We start from the raw sequence: 23606 nt of genomic DNA, 5'->3' as shown, positions 1-23606 counted from the left end.
AGTAAAGGTATAAATGTCCTTGAAACATCTTACCTGTAACCTTTTAATAATACAAGGTGCCTTGGATCCTTGGCATAATTTTTTGTCTGTGATGCTTGCAAATCTCCACCTGCTTTTTCATATAATTTAAATAATGCAGGAATTTTTCGTGGAGACAATATTGATAAATTTATACCTCTCTGTAAAACACAATGAAAAAGTTTATTTAACAAATGGTGTAGAATAATGTTGCATCAAATACTGCTTGTTATAATTATCATTATGTTTATAGAACACACATTTTCTAAATACTTTTCAGTATGTTGAAATAATTTTTTCTGTGTTAAGCCAGAAAGGCCTTATCACACAATATCTTACCCTTAAAGACAGTTTCGTACAGAAAAACAAAACACAACTAAACTTATCAAAGAGGAGCTATGCACTAAATTTTTAAAGCTAATTGCAAAAAAGCTATTGCTACTTGCTAAATTTAAAGCTATATTGCACTAAATTTTGTCAGTTTGGATAACACACATAGATATGGGATGATAATACATCCCTTATCTGTTACAAATTTTTGGAGTGGTGCGATTTATATTAAGTTTCACAGTTAAAACTGCATGGCATAATCTTACGCTCTGCTCTCTTTCTCAGCAATCTCTTGAACAGTTAATCAGTAATATTTACAAACCACAGGATGAACTGCATCTATGTTATCATTCAAAGGTCGTACAGGTTTGGGACCTTCAACAATCAATGTTCTGCCCCTCCTTTAAAATAACTGCACCGTAAGTAGCCCTGTATCTTTTCAGTCTTCACCAAATGCTTGCTGAAGCATATTAAATGTCAGTGAAAGTTTTACTGAGTCTGAAGCAAAGTTTAATACAAACACGTTCTTCAAAATTTTTCATTTTCACTTAGTTCAAAATCTGATGAAAGGCAAGTACATATATTTTTACTCCAATCGCTGCAGCTTGAAAACTAACAATGTATTAAACATGTAGGGTAATGCATTAAATGGCGCTGTGCTTCTTGAAATTGTCATTAACCAATGCTACTTGTTAGAACATGCTCCGTGAACTGACCGATGTGCTTTACCAAAAATCTGATTTTTTTTTTTTTTTTAACAACTCACACATATTGTCACAAATTCTCTCTTCTCCTATTTGTTATAAAATTTGTTAATTTCAAACTTTATTGACCTACCTGATTTTCAACAATCCCTGTTAACACAGGAGGTGTTAAGTAATTTTCAAAATAACCTCAGCGTAACTTTCAAAGACCTCCATTCTTTTTCTTTCTGTTTTTCTTGTCCACATTTCATCAAAATGTTTACCGCCCCCAAACACAAGAATTTCTTTCTAATACTTTGATCTACACTTTGTATTAGTAGATTTATCTTCTGCATAAAAGCACTTTGTTTGCACCCATTGCTTTTTAAGTCTGCATTACTTCAACCATCGTTTGTAATTTTACTACCTAAATAACAAGATTGTCCTACTTCTGATATATTATGTTCCCTTAAGTTAATATTTAATTACTCATTGTCCTCCTTTCTATCATATTTTATTACCTCTGTTTTATTCTTATTTATTTTCAAAATAGATTTTTTCCCAATAAATCTGTTGGATTTGGTACTTCTTCAAAATTATCTTTGGTTATAACCAAAAGATCTTTTATATATAAGTTGAAAAGCATCATGGACAATCTACATTCTTATCTCACTTCTTTCTGAATTTGCTTTTCATCTGCCATTTTTATAACTTTAACCTTATTTTTGTTTGGAATTTAAAATAAGATTAAATTTTTTTTATTACATCAATAAGATGTATAAATTTAAACATTTTTTATTACATTATTAATCAATATGAACAAAAAATATGTTTCATTGTATATATAATATTAATAAATAAAAATGGATATACACACATTAATGGATGTGACGTGGAAAAAAGATAAGCATCATAGTAAGGGGTAAGAATCACCCTGAACAATAAAAATGTCCACACAAGAGAGTCAAACATCAGGATGATGGTGGATGTGTTTTGACAGCAAAGGGTTGGTGGCTTAGTCCAGTATGAATTCATTCCAAATAGTTAGTTTCCACATAGACAATAAAGACATTTTTTTGACATTTGAGGATCAGTGCAAATAAAAAGAAGCCCGAGCTGTGGAAAAACCTAAGTTGGATATTGCACCACGACAACACTCCAGCTTAGACATCACTTCTTACCCACCACCATTATCTGGAAGGATATGAGTGCCTCAGCCACCCTACTCTCCAAACTTGGCTCTAGCAGACTTTTCTTCTTAATCAAACTGAAGGTAAACTTGAAAGGTCAGCATTTTCAAATCCTAAACAAGACTGAGGAAGATGTAACATAACAGCTGCACACTACAAAAATGCATTCAAGTAAACGTTCCAAAAATAGAAGAAACACTGGGACTGGTTGAATAAAGGATTACTTTGTTTTAAATAAATTACGAAAGTTTTATTACACAAATGTAAACAAATGTGTCAACACAAGTGTAAACACATTTGAACAATCTCATTTCTTGAAAACAATCAAACTGATTTTTGGGTGACATATTAGGACGTACAGATTTAAAAAGATTAATTTGGTGATGAAAAGACATGTAATAAGTAAAAACCATACAGGATGACAAAGACTGAATGTTCGAGACAAATATTTTAGATGTAGAATGTAATAAATATATTGTAGTTAAAAGATGATACAGAATAGAAAAGAAAAGAGAATAACAAACTAATTATATTATATTATAACAAACATTTATTTATATATACCTCCGCAAGAACATTCGCGAGCTGATCAACAGTATTACCAGCAAATGCAGGAGAGTCAACAACTGGTAACAGATACGGTGGTGAATTACAAACAAGAATACAATGCTTTTGAGGAATGCTATTATTATCACGTCTCTGCTGCAGATCTTCAAAACACTGTAAAGCAGTCGCTAAGCCTTCAGCTATATTAGCATGCGATTCACCTTTGCCACCTATCAACCTAATTTTACAAAATAAAAATAAAATTTTTACAATTATAAAGAATTAAAAATTTAAAACACACATTTAAAAAATAAAAACATCTCAAATAACAATAACCAGTTAACAAAGCTATACGAAAGCAAAATAAAAAGGAAGAAAATTTGCTTTTCATGATGTAAGTAATTCCATCCTGAAAAACAAAAATTGTAACCAGTAGCAAATTCAACACTGCAAACTGTTAGGGTATCATTCCATTATAAGCTGTAAAACCAGACCAGACAAGACCAGCATCTTGTTGAATAAAATTTGTACTATTTTTATTTCCCTTCAGATTAAATCAAGTAAAGAATTTAGTTTTTCAGATGACTTTCTTAAGGAATATATTAATTGTATTCTCAAAAAAGTAAAGATTTTTTTATTCATGATTTACTGCAGGACCACAGCAAATTTTGCTTACAGTTAAAAGAATATTCCAAAAAATTTAAAGTATATTATAGAATAGATATAAAAACATTTTTGACAATAACTACCATAAATAAAGAAGCATCAACGTTCCAACCTGCACAATTATAACAAACCACACGCTTCTAACTTGTGCCGCTCAAATTTTTTCAACCTTAAATTGAGCATAACTCAAGAATAACAAAACCTATCTTCAACTTCTGATACAGTACAACAGCATATCTAAATTTCAATGAAACTGATCTAGCAGATTTGGAGATTTTTGAGCAACAGAATTTTGTTCATAGGCCTATAAATAAATATACATATATAAATAGATAAACACGTAAGGAAACCACAATTTACATGAATGATAAATTTGTACTCCTCATACCTCAAGATAAAGATAATTTATTTCCACCTCATCATATGACCAAAAGTAATCTAATACTTTTCTTCAAAACAGTAAAAGAACCTGTACAGACCTATACTTAATTCAATTAGCTTAGTTTATAAAGTTCAAGTAAATAGACTGCATGTACATGTTTAAATAACCGATTCACAAGCATCTCCTTTAAATACTGATGCATATAAAAGAAACTACACAATGTTAATATTCAGTAACCACGTACTATTATATTTTACAAAAATTATAAATAAATTAAGACATGTTAAATGATCAATAAATATTTCTTAACTTGTTCAGCACATCTGATAACCCATGAGTATATTATTCATTAAAATCATTTACTTATGTAGTTTCCTTGAGTTAATTTTAAGAGTTATGAAATTGTCAATTATCCTCTTGACTGTAAAAGTTCACTAATATTTTAGATAAAATTTTGTTTTCCATTGTTATCAAATTCCCAATAATTTGGTTCAACAGTATCCGATACATCTTTTATACAGTTTTTTCATTCCTACTGACCCATTGGTGGCTTTTAAGCATAGATTTTTAACATCAGATATTTTAAAAGTAGTATTTCCTGACAATACATAACTTTTGATTTATCCCCGAATTAACTCAATTGGATTGAGTTCACAACAATAAGAAAGTAATCAAAGCATGGTTTTACCAACGGATCTTATTAACTCAACAATTTTATAAACATTAAAATTATTTTTAATACACAGAACCCTTTGCGATGATTGGACATTTAAATTCATTCTCTTTAGAAATCACTCCTTTTGAACTAAGCTACATTTTGATATCATTCTTTTTCCAAGACACAGCTGGAATTTTTTTTGTACATGAATGTTAAGGGACGTTGTCTAAGACAATAACCTAATTATCTTCCAGAAGAAGTAACACATCGATAAACCACTTCTCAAAAGACATTTTTCTTGTTGTGATAGCCTCCTGTAGATTTAAATTCAAAAATCCAGAGACCACCATTGATAAACCCCACATCACTCCCAATAGGCATAATTATCAGACACCTACCTTTATCCAATGAAGCCTTACTTATCTTTCCAAACAAAACTTTTCGTACGGCCATCGTTGACCCAAGTTTCAACCATATAATATATTTTACAGCCTTCTTGTCTCATTTTTTTTATTTCAGTGAGGTAATGTCTTCGCCATAAAATTACATCATTCCTGTCAATTAAAGCTATTTCATATTTCATATTTTTAATTTATTGCCTTGTTTTTCGTATTTAAAATTCATACTTTTTAATGATTTATAAAAAGCTGTTCCTCAGAAATCTATTAGATCATTATCGTCTTTTACAACTTGTAATGCTTTGTTTTTTGTAGACAGTTCGTTTTGAAAAAAATTTGTGTACTTCTTTACGAATCTGTTTTTATCGTAATTGTCAACTTTTTCTTCAACTGACCTGCAGGGTTTTGTTTTCTTATTAGACAGTAATTCATTAATAGATTTATACTCATGAATCACATTGTACACTGAAGCAGCACAACTTCCACTACCGTTAGCAGTTTTATTAACAACATCCAAAATCAATGCCATTGGATTACTCTGTAATTCGGTTTTATAGGTATTTAAAATGATGTATTTTCCATTATGACTTAAGGGCTTTCTTTGCAGTCTTTTTTCGGAGGGAAAATCAAAAATCATGAACTATTATCAGCAGAATCGGTACCACACAAGGTGTCAAAATAATGGTGTAACTTAGTCATACAGACACAAATCTAAAAATACACTAAACTCATGTTCCAGTAAAATGAAAAAAATTGCATTATTTTAACTTTAAATAACATTAGCATAAATAAAAAACAAAAACTGAACATAAGAACAAAAGAGTGATCATATGAAAAGATCTACGGTTTTAATGGAACTGTGAAGACACATTACATAAATGTCTGATTACATGACTAGTACAGTGCGTTCGGATAATTGCTGTGCACTGGAATTATGGAACTATAATGATGAAACTTTCTTAATTATTACTTTGTATTTTTATATAATTTTTTTTTTTTTTTAAACGAGTATTACAATAACTGGAATAGTTTATAAAAGGCACTGACAATGACCTCCTCCAACATCAATACTACACTGTTTCAATTTATCAAACAATTTAACCAGCTGATGTACTGGAATGACTCATACATATACTGTTATTGTGATTTTTAGTTTGTCAGTTATGCATAGTCTGTTGTGATATACTGCTTGTTTTGCTGTTCCCCATATAAAGTAATCTGGGGATTCAGATCGGGTGATCATGGAGGCCACAAACCCTCGAAACAATTCGTTCACCAAAGCCATTTCGTAAAAGTCAATTTACCTGTTAGCTGTGTGCACTGTGGCACCATCTTGTTGGAACAAACCGTGATTGATTTCCACTTAAAACAGTACAAAAGCGATCACTATTAATTGTATTTTCAAAAAGGATTGGACCCACAATGTGCATTCTACACACATCGACCCAGACTCCAATTTTCACTTCGGGCAAGGAGTGTTGGTGTAATTCATGGGGGTTAGTTGTAGACCACAGTCGTGTATTTTGTAAATTCATATACCCTCCCAGATGAAAATACGCTTCATCTCTAAAAAACAGAATGTCAAATATACCTACGGAATTTTTGACATTAATTAATTAATTTTTACAATAATTTAGTCTTGTGGTATGATATGTAAGTTTCAGTTCTTGAAGACATATTACTTTTTTGGAGAAAAGTTTTAGTTCTTTTCTTACACCTTTATGTGGGGTACCAAGTCCAATGTCTTGCTGCTATGCTAACTTACACATTGACTTTCGGCCATAGCATCCAAATTATTAAGCAGCTTCTGTTCATTTAGTATAGGTGTTCCTCCACTTAGATCAGCGACTTCCAGAACCTGCTGCCCAAAATTTATCGATAAGAATTTGAACCTCATTGCAGTGAGGAAACTCTGAACATTGCAGTGAGGAAACTCTGAACATTACAGTATTTGGAAACTAATTAGAAGTGCTTCATTAAAAATGTGTACTTGACACTTTCACGAAAGACATGTTCAACAAGAAAAATGCATTCTTATACTGAAAAAGCAGTAACATTTCTCAAAAATATTGATTCCGATAAACAAAACAACACAAAACAAAACACATTTAATCACAACTCAACAACTGATGGCTTGGTTTATTACTGAGCAATATCCAATGAATCCACAGAGCAACCAACCTAATGCCTGAAGAACAGAATGCACCATATAATTCTAAAGCATATTGCACAGACTTACCGAACATACTGTATATGACTAATTATATGGTGATTAAAACCTGAGAAATGATTATAGTGTTTATAGATTTGGCTGCATTGTGAATCGGCACTGATACACAGGGCATGATTCAGTAGAATCATGACAAACTCACTTACACAAACGCAACATTTGTTTATTATTTCTCCATAAGCTAACTGAGCTAGAGTATACATGATTTTGAAAACTCTGTTCTAAGATGAAGTTTAAAATCTTAAAAGAAAAACTATTTTGACCATTTCATTTAAATCAAATTTAAATGAAAATATCAGGTTTCAAGAAAAGTCCATGTGTACTAAAATAAATAACTTTTATATAGAAGAAAGTTTAAAACAACTACCATCTATACGTACATAAATTATGTAATAAATATTAATAGTAGTAGGCAACCTGACAGACACAAAATGATGACAGCACTTTCAAAATAAGCATTCCATATCAGACTTACTAAAGAAAAGGTTAAGTCATTTCCCATTGCCTTCTTCATTAAGTCAAACATACTATTGCAATAAATTCAGGTAACATTCCACTCTACAAGTAACATCTCCACACTGTTCACAGGATATCTATAATTAACATCATACTATTCAAGAAAGTATTGTCATTAGTGCTGTAGCTCTGATGCTCTAAATTCATAACAATCATAAGAAAGACCAAAATAATACAAGCCAATAAATTATTTACCTTTTTTTGTGAAAAACATTGCAAAGTCTCCTCGCAATAGAGAATAACCACAAGCTATAGGTTGAAAAATGAGATATAGAAGTATATTATTTGCAAATTATACAAAGATAGAGAGGCGAAATTAGACCTAAATACTTCTTGTCATCGTATGCGAATCACATTTTTTGATGCCGACAATCGTGTTGACAGGGAGGAAGGTGTCATATGAAATGCACTAACAATGTAAAAACCTGATAAAACTTACTGAGACTACCTTAAATAAGTGGTAATAAAATGTGGTAATAAGTGTGACATAAAAAATGCTCAACATCATATAACAAAGGAAATAAGCAAAAATGTCTAAAAAAATTCAAAATTTCCTTCACGGATATAATGGTTAAACCACAGTTGTATAAAACAAATTCAAATGAACTAATACCAATAAAACAGATCTGTTAAACAAAACTAAAAGAACATAATCACATCATCCTTAATTTTTTACAGTATCACCTCGAAATAAATCCAATTGAATTACCTTGGGCCAGTAAAAATGAATTAAGTAGCTTCACTTAAATTACTTGACATAATAAGGTTACATGAAGAAAAAATTTGCACACAAACACCAAAGAAAGATCTCTGTTCAAGAACAAGGTTGACAATGTAGTGGAATTGTTTATAATTAGCTCAAATCAAACAATTTGTTTGGCAGAGAAGAAATTTAATAATACAAAGTATGTAAAAAATTTACAATGATATGAGTATTTTTAAAATTAGTAACAAAAATATACCACGAATAAATCTTGAATTTGTTCTTAGTAATACAAATCAAATAAATATTCTGAGCTTTCATCATATATATATATATATATATATATATATATATAATGGAAATACCAAATTAAGTAATACACAAAAATTAGTCAAATGTAAATATTTTAAATTACTTTGGTAATAATAATGAAAATACATACATGTACAAAGTACAGAAATAACTTTTTTGTGTTGGTACAACACATGCAGAGGCAAATGGAACTAAATACATTATAAGCCATTGGCCACTCACTCACTTAGTCAGTCGGTCGGTCACTCACTCACTCACTCAGTCTCCCAGTCAGTCAGTCACTCACTCAGTCAGTCAGTTACTCACTCACTCAGTCAGTAACTCACTCACTCACAAATCATTATCATTAAATCAATCAAATATCATTATCATTAACAATAATTGAGCCCCAGTCTGTCATTTCTAAAGAATGTTAAGTAATTATGATTAATATACAATTATATAAATAAACAATCAATAGTAAAACTTACTCTATTTTATCTAGCATATGAAGCACTCTCTGAGGGCTTGTATACGGACCATAACAATCGCTACTAGGATTAGGTAAGCAATCTGCGGCCTGATAAACAACAAGGCCATATAAAGTGCTTGTACTCTAAAAATAAAACAAAAACAATCATTTTTCAAATCACATAAGTACCCTACATTATAACGCAAATCATTAATAAAAATATAACTATAGGCTAAAAAAAATGATTCACACACTCAATCATCACCTCAAGTGATCTGAATACCAATGACACATATTGTTCTACGACTACAAAAATCAAGGTACCTTTTCATTTGTTGTAGCAGTTCTCAATCGATGCACTTCAAAATGAATAATTATTTTATTTAGATCAAAACATTATTACACATTATAAAACAGTTTTCAAAATCAATTAGCTTTATTTTCAATTAGTAATTTTCTTCTTTAACAGCTCTAACCTCTTCCTTCAAACTCTGATTTTCTTCAGGAATTCTTCTCAGTTCTTTAGTAACCAATTTAATGTCCTCTTTTAATGCAGGGATGGCAAGTTTCTTATACAAAAGATGTGACATGAAATTTATGATAACATCATTTTTTCCTAATCCCTTAGTACATGAAATACAGGCAATCTGATGTCAATTTGCTTTCTTATTTAATTGGATCTGTTTTAATGATTCCTAAGAATTTTTGCTACAAAAAAAAGCAATCTACACCTAATTCTTCTTATAGGACCAAAGACAAGAAACTAAAAATAATAGTACCAAGAGGGTAATCTTAGTCTTCGATAGGAGATGGAAGCCCCCAAGAATAAGCAGTAAATTCACGGCAAATATGATTTAGAAAAAAAAGACTATCTTTATCCTGATATATCAGTAATAATGCAATATTAAAAGAAGATTTAATGACATTAAAAATTAATAAATCCAATATTTTAAAAATTTTAACTTACATTTTAAAATGTCAATAAACAATTAATAATATAAAAGAATGCATTTGATTATTGTTACTATTAATATTATTAATCTTATCTATAAATAAGATTTTCTCTTTTTATCTACTATCAAAAACAGATTTATTACAAAATGCAGATCTATATTTAAATAATTGTAGATTAAAAATAAGAAGCATTTTATCTTTCCGATCAAGTGTCAAGCAAATGAAATTAATAATTTTTCTAACCGTATTACATTATTATAATCTTTATTACAAAATTATATTAAAAATAACTGAATTAATTACATAATTATTAAATTATTACAACACACCATCATTGCGAGGGACAGTAGTCAACTATGTTTCTTAGAATCTGTTAAAACAAATCATAATCTTTGTGACATTGGCATCATGTAAATTCCACCAACAATTCTCAACCAATGCCACATCCCACTTAATCTCATTGTTCAGCTGATCTCCACATGCTTTTAGCTGACTGTGTATGAGCTTCTTTTTGCATCACAAAACTGTGAATATGGTCACAGCCTGGTAAATATATTGTCTGAGCAAATTTTGAACACCTCTACAGCCACTTCACTCATCGAAAATTATTGTACATCCTGGTTTTAAAAGGCAGCCATATTTTCATACTCCTGTTTGACATGTATACAGGGAAACACTCTTTTTTTGCATTAACAGCTGAAAAACTATTGTTGCAGTAGGACCACCAGCCAACTTTATTTTCCCGTCAAGTCAACATATTTTTCATAGATTTCCATATTTTCATAGGTCCCCTAATCACCAATCAATTGTTTATCAAATTGTTGGCACACAATTCTTGTAAATAACTGGGCCGATCCACAGTAATAATACAAGATTTATTTCTTGCTCACAGAATTTGACAGGGTCAAGCTATACAATACAATCTTACGAAAGAGTAATTTTGAATTTATAAGGAATGTATCCTGATGAATTTGTTTAAAATCCTGACAAACTTCTTTGGTATGTCCAACGATCCCGTAAACCTAAACACAAAACCATCCATCCCCTTGAGCACATAATTGGAATTTATGTAACATTTGATACTCTTGCATAAATGTGATCGTATCTTATTCATATTTTACCACGGTAAACTAATCATATAAAATTCACACTGCTATAGCTCTATGCATAAGGAAAGTGAAACAAGTACTGAAAACCAGCAGGCCAGTCCTACTTGATGATTAATCAATCGGTGACTCATATTACATCCTGTTTGTATTGTTTGATGATTTCATATATTACTGATGTATGATTACACCATCGCATAATAAAATAATATGATGCACAACAGCTTAGAAAAAAATGCTAATTTAATAATCTAGATACGTAACAGGAAAAAATGCAAAATATTAAATATGATACTAAATATTTGTGGAATTTGTGGACTCAGCAGGTAAGGAATGTACATCTATCTTAACATATTTTATAATAATGAATAAACCAGTTATGATCATTAAACAAGGTAATATAAGTACAAATCTTTTAACTGCCTATTTTCCTTATTACCATGGAATGCAAAATTTAATTTTGTAAATAACAGCTTTTAAAAAATAAAAAAAAATATATATATATATAAAGAAGCCTCTCATCAACTGACCTTGGATTCAAATGTGACAGAAAAATTCTTATGAAATTTTGTATCACTATCATAAAAAAACATATATAAGATATTAGCAGCATACTGAAATTAAATAAACAAAATTAAAAAATGTGAAAAAGGAATGCATTCTTCTTAATACAGTACAGTGCTCAATATATAGTACAAGTATTGTTCGGAAAGTTCTCGGCCTGACAAAGAAAATACAAGATCTTTTAGAAATCTTGTATTTTTTTAATACAGTAACCTTGCAATTCAATATAATTAGAACAATGACTTTCCAACTTTTTAATAGCCTCAGTATAATGCAGTTTTCCCTACCATATTCTGCCAAAATATTATCTCAGGCTAACATGTTCAGGAGAGGGAATTATGGATCTGTAATTATTGTTTCATTTGCCACCCCTTGCGGATAAGATTACCGGCTGGAGCGTCTGGGGGGGATACTCAGCAAGTGACCACCAGCCTATAGTTATGTCCATAAGTGATGGCGGAGGTGGTAATACTGCATGACAGCACCAACAAGGCTGGAGAGTCCAGGATCTTGATCTGGGTCATGTTAAAGGGAATACAAGTCTTGAGCTTGTAAACGAAGCAATTACTGCTGAGGATAAAGCTAAATGCCTGGTTGTCAAGTTACAGTAGGGGTATGCGATAAAACGCTTTCCCGTAGTACAGTAGAAGGGGCTGTACACCAGTCTACTGGTGGATGAACTCACAGCATATCAAAAATTTTGGAACATTTTATTTTTAGTTCTTTGATGTGTTTGACCCACCTAAGACGGTTGTCAAAAATCAAACCTAAAGACTTGTTATCAGGAGTGATAGAAATTTGCTCCCCATTGAGAAAAACTTGCAGAGTAGATGGGTCCCACAAGCGACAAAAAAAAACATATTTTGTTTTCTAAGGTGAAAATGTGAAGCCGGTCACCTTGGACCAACCTTCAAGGCGAGATATTGTGTTCTGTAGTAGTCTCTCTGCTGTGGCTGTAAAATGAGACGTAATACATATGGCAAAATCATCAACAAATACCGAACATGAAACAGGAGGGTGCACACAATCAGTAATACTGCTGATGGCTGTAGTGAACAAGGTGGCACTTAATACACTTCCTTGAGTGACGCTACCCGATAGAGAATCTCCAACACAAACTCAGAAAGCCATGTGCCCTTTACTACTCACTCTTTAAGGGTATTTAGGATACCACGTCACCAGGCTGTGTAGAACACCCTCATGATATCAAAGAAGACAGCGACGAGGCACTGGCATAGCAGAAAAGCATTCTGAATAGCAGTTTCCAATGACACTAAATGGTCAATAGATGATCGTCCTTGTCGGAAACCACACTGCTCTAGAGATAAAAGGCCATTTCTCTCTAAATACCATGTAAACCTGCAGTTGACCATTCCTTCCATTATTTTGCATAGGATGCTTGTCAAGGAGATAGGGCGGTAGCTTGAGGAGCTTTCTTTGTCTTTACCAGGCTTAAGCATTGGTATGACAATGGCTTCTGACCAGATTGAAGGGAAAACATGAGAAAAGAATAAACCATTATAAATAAATAATAGGTATTGTAGCACTGAATTTGGAAGAGGCGAGATCATACTGAGATGAATGTTTTGTCAGGTCCAGTGGAGGTGTCACATGAATTTTTAAGTGCATGTGATAACTTGTTGAATGAAAATGAAGTGTGATTCACCGACCGAATCACTAATGTTGAACGGTAGTATCATATCGATACTGTATGATGAGGTGAGAGACACCGAACGGAAAAAATCTGCCAAGTTACTTGTCACTGCAGAAGGTGATGTAAGGGGTACTCCTTCATGAATAAGTTCGAGAATGGATTGTTTTAGTGATCTGCAAATTGTACAGATCTTCTTCCACACAGCAGATGTGGGAGTAGTGCGTGAGATGGAGTCCACGTATTTCCTCCATGACTTCCTCCTAGCGTCTAGGAATACTCAACAACATACAGCTCTAGCCTTACGGTATAAATCTAAGTGTTCATTTGCAGGCCTGCGGTTAAATTTTCGCAGTGCCTGTCATCAATTGCTAATAGCGTTTCGGCAATCATCATTCCACCAAGGAACAGAAAGATGTCTTGGGTTTCCCAATGTTTGTGGGATATATCTATTAGCAATGTCAAGTATCAGAGATGTAAGTTCATCAAAGGCATCTGCACCATCATCATACTGTGATGGGAAGGCTTTATGGTAAAAGTTCCAATCTGCCTTATCAACAATCCAACTCTGTGGCCTTTTATTCGTTTTACGGTCGACACCAGGGTTTATAATAATTGGCCTGTAGTCACTGCCATGAAGGTTGTCACAAGCAGACCAATTAAGAAGAGGGAGTAAATTCGGTGAACATAAGGAGAGGCCGATATTTGACAGTATACCAGATGATGAAGACATAAATGTGTATGACCCATCATTCAGAAGACAAAGGCCTAAGTCTTGTCTGACTCTGTTTATCATATTTCCTTGAGCGGAGAAGAAAAATGAGCCCCAGGAAATATATTGAGCATTGAAGTCTCCTATTACTAACAGCAATGGAATTTGCGTGAGGAGATTTGATATTTCTAGAGCATTGAACTCAGAGTTCAGGGAGATATACAAACTGCAAATATTCAATTTAAACGGGACTGAGATTTTTACAGCAACAGCAAGAATGTGGGTAGCTAGAGGAAGCCTTGTAGCCAACACCTCATTCCGCATGAAAATAGCAACACCACCACTCTCTCTACTACCTACAAGATAATTGTATCTCTCACATGTATAGCCTCTGAGAGTTACAGAATCTTGCTGTAATAGACGTGTTTCTTGGAACCACATTATTAATGGTTCATGTGAGCGCATCAACATTCTAACATCTTCAATGCGGGAGCCACAAACAGCAAATATAGTGCATGTGGAAGCACTTAAAAGCATAGGTCAAGGAGTAGGAGTATTGCAGCAACAACCAGAGATGTGCGAGTTGGAACATTAATGTGGTGAAAAAGCACTTTCTTAATGGTTGGATGTGAATGTTTAGGTGCACCCAATATTGGTCCAATAGTGAAGCATAGTGCTCCGTGGTGATTATCCTGTCTTTATCCACTTAGCCTATAATTACCCACCAAGAAAATCCCAAAAATCTGCAAACAAGACTTTTCCTGTCATTTTCAACCTCCTCCCACATTTTTACTGCAGTTTGGTCTCTAGTATGTAATAGTAAATCCATGTTTTTTCATCTAATGTATAAAATATTAAATAAACTCAGCAGAATCACATTTTAGTAAGTCTAAACACCCTTGAGAAGTATTCAGTCAAATCTGTTTTTTGTCAACTGTTAACAAATGTGACACCCATCAGCAGAAAGCTGTTTCATTCCCAAAACATTGTGTAAAATGTAGCGGACGTGATCTATCACGATGTTTGCAATGTCCCATAACTTCAGTCAATGAACATTTAATACAGCATTGTGAATTTTTATGATGATTCCATTGCTCATAGGGGTTTTTGGTAAAATTCATCATCTAGAACAACTGAAAGAACACACTTAAATCCTGCAATCCACTTTTTTACCGTCAAAAGCAACGAAGAATCCTTTAAAGAGGAATTAACTCTTTTTACATGTTTTTCAGGGGTAAAACCTTTTACAACAAAGAACTTTATAATGTTCAAACTTCAATTTTATCCACTTTTCAAAAAATATCAAAATCTGTCTACTTTAGTAGATCACCACAAACAAACACCTAAACACATGCATCTGATACTTCTAAAGGATCATACTTGACAAATATCATAGTTAAATGATCATACTTATAACTCAGGCCGAGAGTTATAGATGGCCCAAGTTCCAAACAACCACATGGCGTGACGTTCCAAACAACCCTGTTAAGTATTCTGGATGGTACAAAAAAAGTATATAATAAGAATACAATTGGTTATGAATATTTTTAAAATGTACACTTAAAAAATGCTTACCTCACAAACACAGTCTTCTAATGCTCCTTGGCTGAAATACCTAAAATAAAAAATACACAAATTTTAACTGATATAATAACATTCACTTAAAATATATCCATGAATATATAAAGAAAATGTTCATATTCAGTCAGAAATCACTAATACTAACATTACACACATAACAATAATCATACAAAACAGCCATGATTAATTTAATTTCTTTCATTTTCTAAAGTCATCATAAAAAATGAAATTTTAAAAATAAAAAACATTAGCTAAACCACAATTCCATAATTCTCAGGAATTCATCAGACATTTCATATTAGATTATAATAGTTTAACATACATCAAATTATAAAAGTTACGTACAATGCTAATACATACATGAGATGCGATTAAAAAGTAAAATAATTTGCAGAGAATTTTAATAAAATAATTTGCTGAGAATTTTTTCTGTCTTTTCGACAGAGTTCATTTTCTACCCACTGTCTACAACGTACATTAATATTTTAAGCCATACAGATGCGTAGTTCAAATTTATCAGCCAAATATTTAGGACATATTTACTACTTGTAGCGATTTATTTTCTTTGAAAAAAATGACAGAATAAAGGATTTATATTAAATTTTATATTAAAAATAAAATAAAGAGTAGTGAAAATGTTAGAGGAGGCTTTTAGTAAAGATGTTATATTGACACCAAGAGTTTACGAGTGGTACAAACAGTTTCAAGAGCATGTAAAGCCATTAAAGACAACAAAGGATTGGGTATTCCAACATACTAACAACTGATTATATTACCAACAAAATAAAGGACACTGTGATCAATAATAGCCAAATTACTATTGGATAAATTGTTGAATTAGTGGGGATTTTTTATAGCTCATCTGAAAAACTCTTGACTGACATTTTGGGTATGAAATGGGAGCAGCAAAATTTATTCCCAAACTGTTAAATCTGCAACAAAAGTAATGTTACAAAATAATTATTTGTTGATAATCACTGATGACTCAAAATAACTACAACAGATCATAAAAGATGATGAAACATGGGTGTGCAGTTATGATATTAAAGTGAAGATCCAATCATCCCAGAAGAATGAAGACCAGAAAAGCACACAAAGTTCAATCAAATGTTAACTTTCTCCATAATGTTTGTTTTTGATTACAATGGCTTGGTTCATTACGGATTTTTACCACAAGGTTCAACAAACTGAATTGCTTAGTTTTATAACATTGCAGTTTTATAAAGTTCATGTAAGGCAATCCAAAGAAAACAACCACAAATGTGGGAAAACAATTCCTGAATTTTACATCATAATAATGCTCCAACTTACCTCTCACTAATAATTAATGATATTTAGCCAAAAATAACACCAAACTGCTGCCACAGATTGAATTCTCCAGACATGACACCATGCCACTTGAACAACGAATTGTAATGATATTTGAAATAAGGAAAAAATTGCTAAGTGAATTTAAGGCAATACCCAAAAATGCTTTCTCCCAAATATTTTAAGGTTAGGAAGAAATGCTGGCATAAATCTATCGCATCACTGGGAGATTAAATGAAACAACATCAATATAGAATACATAGTTATTTTATAAAAATTAAAATTCTCATTATTTATAAATCACATCTTGTATAATGCAATTTATTGTAAGTTTTATTTACCAAAAATTAAGTTTTATAAAAGTTAAAATTTAATTAAACATAATAAAAATGCATATAAAATCAGTCCTTTTACAATGATAATATTCATTTCAGTACCATTCAGTTGATATAGTGATTAACACATCTGTCTTCTATACCGGCCCAGACTCAGTAAAGTTCTTGGAAATGGTTTACACAATTTTTCACAACACACTTTTAACCCACCATAATTTTCTACACTACAGTACATATACTAAACATGTACATAATAATAAAATAAAAATTCCTTAATTTATTTAATAATACAATAGACTTTCAGCTAATTACAGCACACAATACAAAAAAAATGTTACAGCTAACTACAGCAGACCTTTCATAACAAAAATAAAATGGGATCAACTTAATTCAATTTTTTAGACTTCTGATAATATATAGATATTAAAAATTTTATTTAAAAAGATATAAAAATGATCAGTACATTGCATAAAAACATATTACCTGTAAGTAATTAAGATAAATATTTTTTTATAGTTTATAAATTACTGAAGATTAGATTTTTTTTGAGTGTGTGTAATTAAAACACATCATAACAATCATAACAAAACACATCATAACATAACTGGGTAATCTATAGGTAAATATTCAACACATAAAAAAAATCATCTCATTAAGATGCATTGCCCATCGCACTGATCTGGTGGTTAACTCATCATTGCAAATCAGTTGTTTTAACAGTCTAGATACAGTTGTATAACAGACTATACTGTTACACACTATCTGTTATATACTGTTTAAGAGTTTAACCTTTTTGTTTTATTTTTAGAGTCAAAAGGTTCTGATGTTCAAATCCAAATAAAAGTTAGTAGCTTTTTTATTGGTTTTAATAATAGACAGTGAATACCGATGTACTTTGGTGGTTGGGGTTCACTTAACCACACATCTCAGGAATAGCCAGCCTGAGTATGTACAACATTACATCTCATTTATACATCATACATATCACCCTAATCTTACTGGGCATGAGGGGGGGATGTGGCTTACTGCTGACTGGTTGAACAGATTGCAACAAAACTAAAATGAGAAATGAAGAAAATGAGAAATAAAATACTTGGGTACTTACGTATTAACGCACCGCAGATACAGCTTTATTTAAAAACAAAGTAGTCAATCGGATTTCGGTGGAAAATGGGGCGATATAGAGTTTAACATAGATTCAAAACAGTCTCTTTATTAATTTTAATAAATGGTTAATATTTTATAAATATAATTTAACCAAACTTAACCTACGCTTGCTTCACTCGCTAACCTTGACTAATTAACAGGAGTGTGTTTTGATTATTTAAATAATAAATAATTGCAATAATTACTGAATTTATTAAATAAATACTCAAAAAATTACGGTGTTTATTAGTCAAGGTTAGCGAGCGAAGCGAGCATAGGTTAAGTTTGGTTAAATTTTATTTATAAAATAAATAAATATAAATAACCATTAATTAAAATTAATAAAGTGACTGTTCATTTTCCACCAAAATCCGATTGACTATTTTGTTTTTAAATAAAGTTGTAGCTGCGGTGGCATTAACACGTAAGTACCAATACTTGTTATAATACAAATAATTTAATATCATGTTTCCTGAAATCTAACTTTATTTTTATTTTGAATTCTACTTCTGTTAAGGCATATGTTACTTTGCTAACTACAAATTGCATAGGCAACCATTTTGATCAAGATTGACTTCATTTTGATTAATGGAGGTTTATTACATTAATTGATGACCAAAAATTGTAGTAGTAAATGAATAATAGGAAATAAATTAAGTAACAAAAATTTGGTTATATAAGAACCCTAAATTCAAAAAGAAAAAATAAATTATTTTAAGAATGGATAATCTACACATTTTCTATTACTAAAATAAATTTAATTTAAATAACAACAAAGATCAAAACCTTTTGATAATTATATTGTTTTCATTATATATATTTATTAAAATTCTGACTACTGGATCAGGGCAGAAAATAATGGTCAAGACCTAAATTTCTTGGTTTAGTCATTAACATTTGTTCGAGAACCTAACCAATAGTATAATCACATAGTGATTATAAAATTTCAAGATGAATTTTGGACATAACTAAAATAATTCAAGAATGATGTAAAAACCTATTGCATTAATTCAGATCTTAAAATAAAACCTAAAATCTTAAATTGATCAATTTAGTTTTTCTTGGAGTAACTGCATCAAACTCATCCAGCAAAAACTGGATATCTTTTCACTTGCCAAATAATTAACAAAATGTAACTTGCAGCTGCACTGATGAAGGAACCATATATTAGCTCCAAAGTGTATTTTGGCAGCACAACTTCATGTTCCAACAGCAAGTTGTCTTACATTAAGTAAAAGTTTCCCATTTAAATACGCATTTTCACATTTATAACATAAATATGATAATTTGTACACTTTTGCCAACTGTGAATAAAATGTAAATTTTTTCAACACAAAATATATAATTACATATATTTACCCAAGTACTAATACATCAGAAAAATTAATTGCACCTAAAGTAGTGTTCACATATAACACGATAAACATTTATACTATTGAGTAATGCAATATTTACAATATGAAATAAAAACAAATGGCAAGTTTTGTTGCAATGTAAAAATCGTGCCATTCTCTCCATGAAACTATTCAACGAGTTAAGTTTAAATTTAAAACAAATTCAAAGTAGTTATCTTCATAATCACAGAAATTTGGAATTACCAAAAAAAGTATATTTTTAAAATCATTTATCATTCCCATGGTGTAACAGTTTACGTTACACCATTAAACAATCATACAAAATGGAAATAAACTTACTCTAAAGTAGGAATGACATAATTTGTTTTCAAATCGTTCATGTATGCTCCGTTAATTGCGGTCCCTTCGATAACAAAAAGCACATCAGCTTGGGTGCCATGGTCTGCTGGTGCCACAACCATTTTTGCTAATATTTTAATAAAAACTATGATACATTCGAAGTACAATAGAATTGTTTAACCCCCATATAAAGCAGTTCGAACGTGAAAATTTTCATAACTTAAGGTTAGAAAAACGTTTATATCATATACATTTAATAGTTAAACTTTTATTCACAAATCTACTAAAAAGCAACATAAGAAATAGGTTTCAGCATAATAAATCACATCCATTTTCTACTTCCACAAACAAAAACTCGAACTCAAATATATTACAAAATGAATACTTAATTTCATCTGATAACCATTACAATGTTAGTAATCACTACCAACTTCAAAATGGCTATACTAAATATATCGTATTCTATAAATGTATTGTTCTGAACGAAAATAATGTACTATTCACAAATTATTTAACAAGAATAAATTTTTTAACTATCATTTTAATTTTTCACGTCTATTTATAAATAATTAATTATTTATATAACAGTTTCCACTTACCAATAATCTTTAAAAGTAATGTTCGAGCGCTTTCGGATTATTAATCCATCCTCAGGGTTAATGCTATGTTATACATTATAATTATTTACTTTATAATTGTTATGAATATGAATTAATAAATGAATCGTTGGGATAACAATTGAGACCTTCATACTGACATGACGGATAATGTTAACTTTATTTTACCTTTTGACAATCAATTTTTATATTTATATTTAAACAAAATTCAATTTAATATAATTAATGATATGTAAAGTAAATAATTATAATGTATAACATCATTGTTCCTGAGGCTAGATTAATAATCCGAAAGCTCTTGAACAACACTATTAAAGATTGTTGGTAAGTGGAACTAGTATATAAATAATTTATATATTGATACCAACAGGCCACGCTTAATAAAATTATAAATAATGGATTTATCATAGAGAAACAAGGAACAAGAGTACAAGGAAGAATGCATTTATAATTTAATGCAATGCAGCGAGTAAAGCATTTATTAACTTTATCTATAATGATAAAAGTTTTCTGGAATTTTTTCCTGAATTGCTTAAACATTTTAGTTAACTTTAAAGTTTGATTTGGGCTTGGAATTGATGCAAACCATATTACATAAAAGAAATACATATCCCAGAATAAAAATGTCCACATTCGTATTGTAATTAATGGCCATAAAGTAAGAGCAGATTCACTATTTTGAGTTATTTAACAGAAAACATTTGACTTTAAATACCTTAATGGAATTTTGGTATTCAATCTTACTTATTTGTCATATTTAATCTTAGAATTATGCCAAAGCTTATCATCTAGATTTTTCTTTAACAAAAAACAATTTGTTACAGACTTGTCTTCATTTAACAATAAACTATTTCACCAAAGTTGGCCTTAAAAATACATTAGGTTCAGCCAATTTCAATTAATTTGAGCATAAATGAAGCAATACCAAGTTATCAGCTTGAGGTGATTGCACAAATGTATATTGTAAATCAAACAAATATAAGGTAGAATTGATCAACTAAGAATAGGATCAGTGAATTGTGAAAAACAAACAAATGTAATCTGTTGCTCGATTCAAATATAGTTACAACTATTGTGTACCATTCCTATGTAAGCTACTGTTCAGCATTAAATCATTGAAAACTATATCAAACAAAGCCTTTTTCTAAGTAAAATTCGGTTACATAACTTTTAACATTTTTAATAGTTTCAGTCAATGACAGAAATTAAACACATTGAATAAGAAAACCATGCTTGTAAAAATAATTATTAATTTTGTATATTTTTGAAAAAATAAAAATATAGGATAGATAGTTTTTATTTATTTTTAAAATCACAGAAATAAGATTAATTGAAAGATAATCTAATTTCTTTATAAGAATTTGCTACTAGCTTTGATATTTTATACTAAGTCAAATAGGCATTCTTAAGATCTGTTAAAAGGAATCAAATAAGCAAATGCTATGGAATTTTTAAAGTAGTTAGTAGTACTCCAAAAACTTGTAATCTTCTGTTCGAAAAATGTATTATCACTATCTTTAATTTATTTTCACTTGCATGAACTGATTCAAACTTTTATGTCTACATCATATATTTTATACCTAATCCATTTTTCATATTTAATTATAAATAATTATTTTAAATGAATTTAAAAAAAAATACAAATCCATAATTTTAAAAAATGAAGCACTTAAAAATAAAATTTTGTTAGAAAGTTTTATATAATGTCAGATTAATTAAATTGGGAATTACAGTTTTAACCTTTGCAAAATTAAAATTATTATAATGTATTTAAATTAGACAATATTCTCAATTGGAATAGGACTTTTACATAAATTCCTACCTGAAATATAATACCACCTCTTGAGACTCTGACAAAATGAGTTTTCAAGATATAAAAATGGGTTGTCAGATCCATTTTTCTCCCAGAAGTACAAATGCAGATAGTCAGAAAAATTAAGAATGTTTATTGTTGTATTTATATTTATGAATATATAATCTTTGCTAAAAAGAATAGTCATCAGTTATTTAAAAAAAAAGATCTACCTCTATCAAACCAGATAACATAACTGTTTTAGTGTAACCGAAATTTCAGCTTACAAGAAAGAGCTTCATTATGTTTCCATAACCATTTTTAATACATTACCCAACTATTGAAAAAATGTTCTTACCAATTTATTTAAAATATTTTCTTTTACAAAAACAATTTTACTCTGTTGATGAATTTTTAAATAATACAACAAATAAACCCTTTTAAGTTTCTATATCCCATTCACATAAATATATATGCTCAAATAATTTCATAAATACCTTCTGAATTATTTTGTAGTTATTTATTTGTACTTAGTATTTTTACGTATTACCATATTATTTCATACATTTATATTTTAAATAACTAGTTAATAAGGATTTAATTCACATCAAATTTTTATAATTAATTTATATTTTGTGATGCTGCTATGATCAAGATTTAGCACGATTTCCTTTTTCCATTCAGGTAAATTTGTTTTTACATGGAGAAAAACTGTAAGTCTCTCTCTTTTATTTATGATTCATTACTATAAGGTAAAGTTCAGATATAGCTTTAAAACCCTAACATTCCTTTTTGTACACTCTATACTACAATTTCTATAATGAATAGAGTGAAGGTGCCAATTCTAGAGCTGAATATCACCTGAACTTTGGAGGGCTTAAGATGCTACAGTAAATTCAGCTCAGAAGGCACAAGGAAACCATTCCATTCTTTACTTACCTAAATAAACTGAGGTAATGATGCTGATTATTCTAGAAGTGATTTGTTTTGACAGCATGTCAAACACTGTTATGGTTGTAGCACCTAACTAATAGATTTATTTAAATTAATTATTCATTTTGTG

The 23606-nt window shown here is 30.3% G+C and overlaps 1 protein-coding gene across 5 annotated transcripts in view; it reads right to left on the bottom strand.

Moving 5' to 3' along the window:
* Nucleotides 1–20545, bottom strand: part of MED25 (Mediator complex subunit 25) — a 62670-nt gene extending 42125 nt beyond the window's left edge. For 2 of the 5 annotated variants that reach the window (XM_075378294.1, XM_075378295.1), the window contains exons 1-5: nt 20135–20545; nt 15646–15685; nt 9103–9227; nt 2786–3005; nt 34–179 (exon numbers count right to left, since the gene is read on the bottom strand). In XM_075378294.1, coding sequence (XP_075234409.1) covers nt 34–179; nt 2786–3005; nt 9103–9227; nt 15646–15685; nt 20135–20256 — 653 coding nt within the window. In that variant the 5' untranslated portion in view covers nt 20257–20545. Of the gene's footprint in view, nt 1–33; nt 180–2785; nt 3006–9102; nt 9228–15645; nt 15686–20134 lie in introns of those variants that run through there. The other 3 variants (XM_075378292.1, XM_075378293.1, XM_075378296.1) reach the window with 2 other exon arrangements.
* Nucleotides 20546–23606: the final 3061 nt, after the last annotated feature.

This window comes from Lycorma delicatula, chromosome 11, assembly GCF_047948215.1.
Source record: "Lycorma delicatula isolate Av1 chromosome 11, ASM4794821v1, whole genome shotgun sequence".
In the NCBI taxonomy this organism is placed as follows: Eukaryota; Metazoa; Arthropoda; class Insecta; order Hemiptera; family Fulgoridae; genus Lycorma; species Lycorma delicatula.
This window is presented reverse-complemented; position numbering and strand designations above follow the sequence as displayed.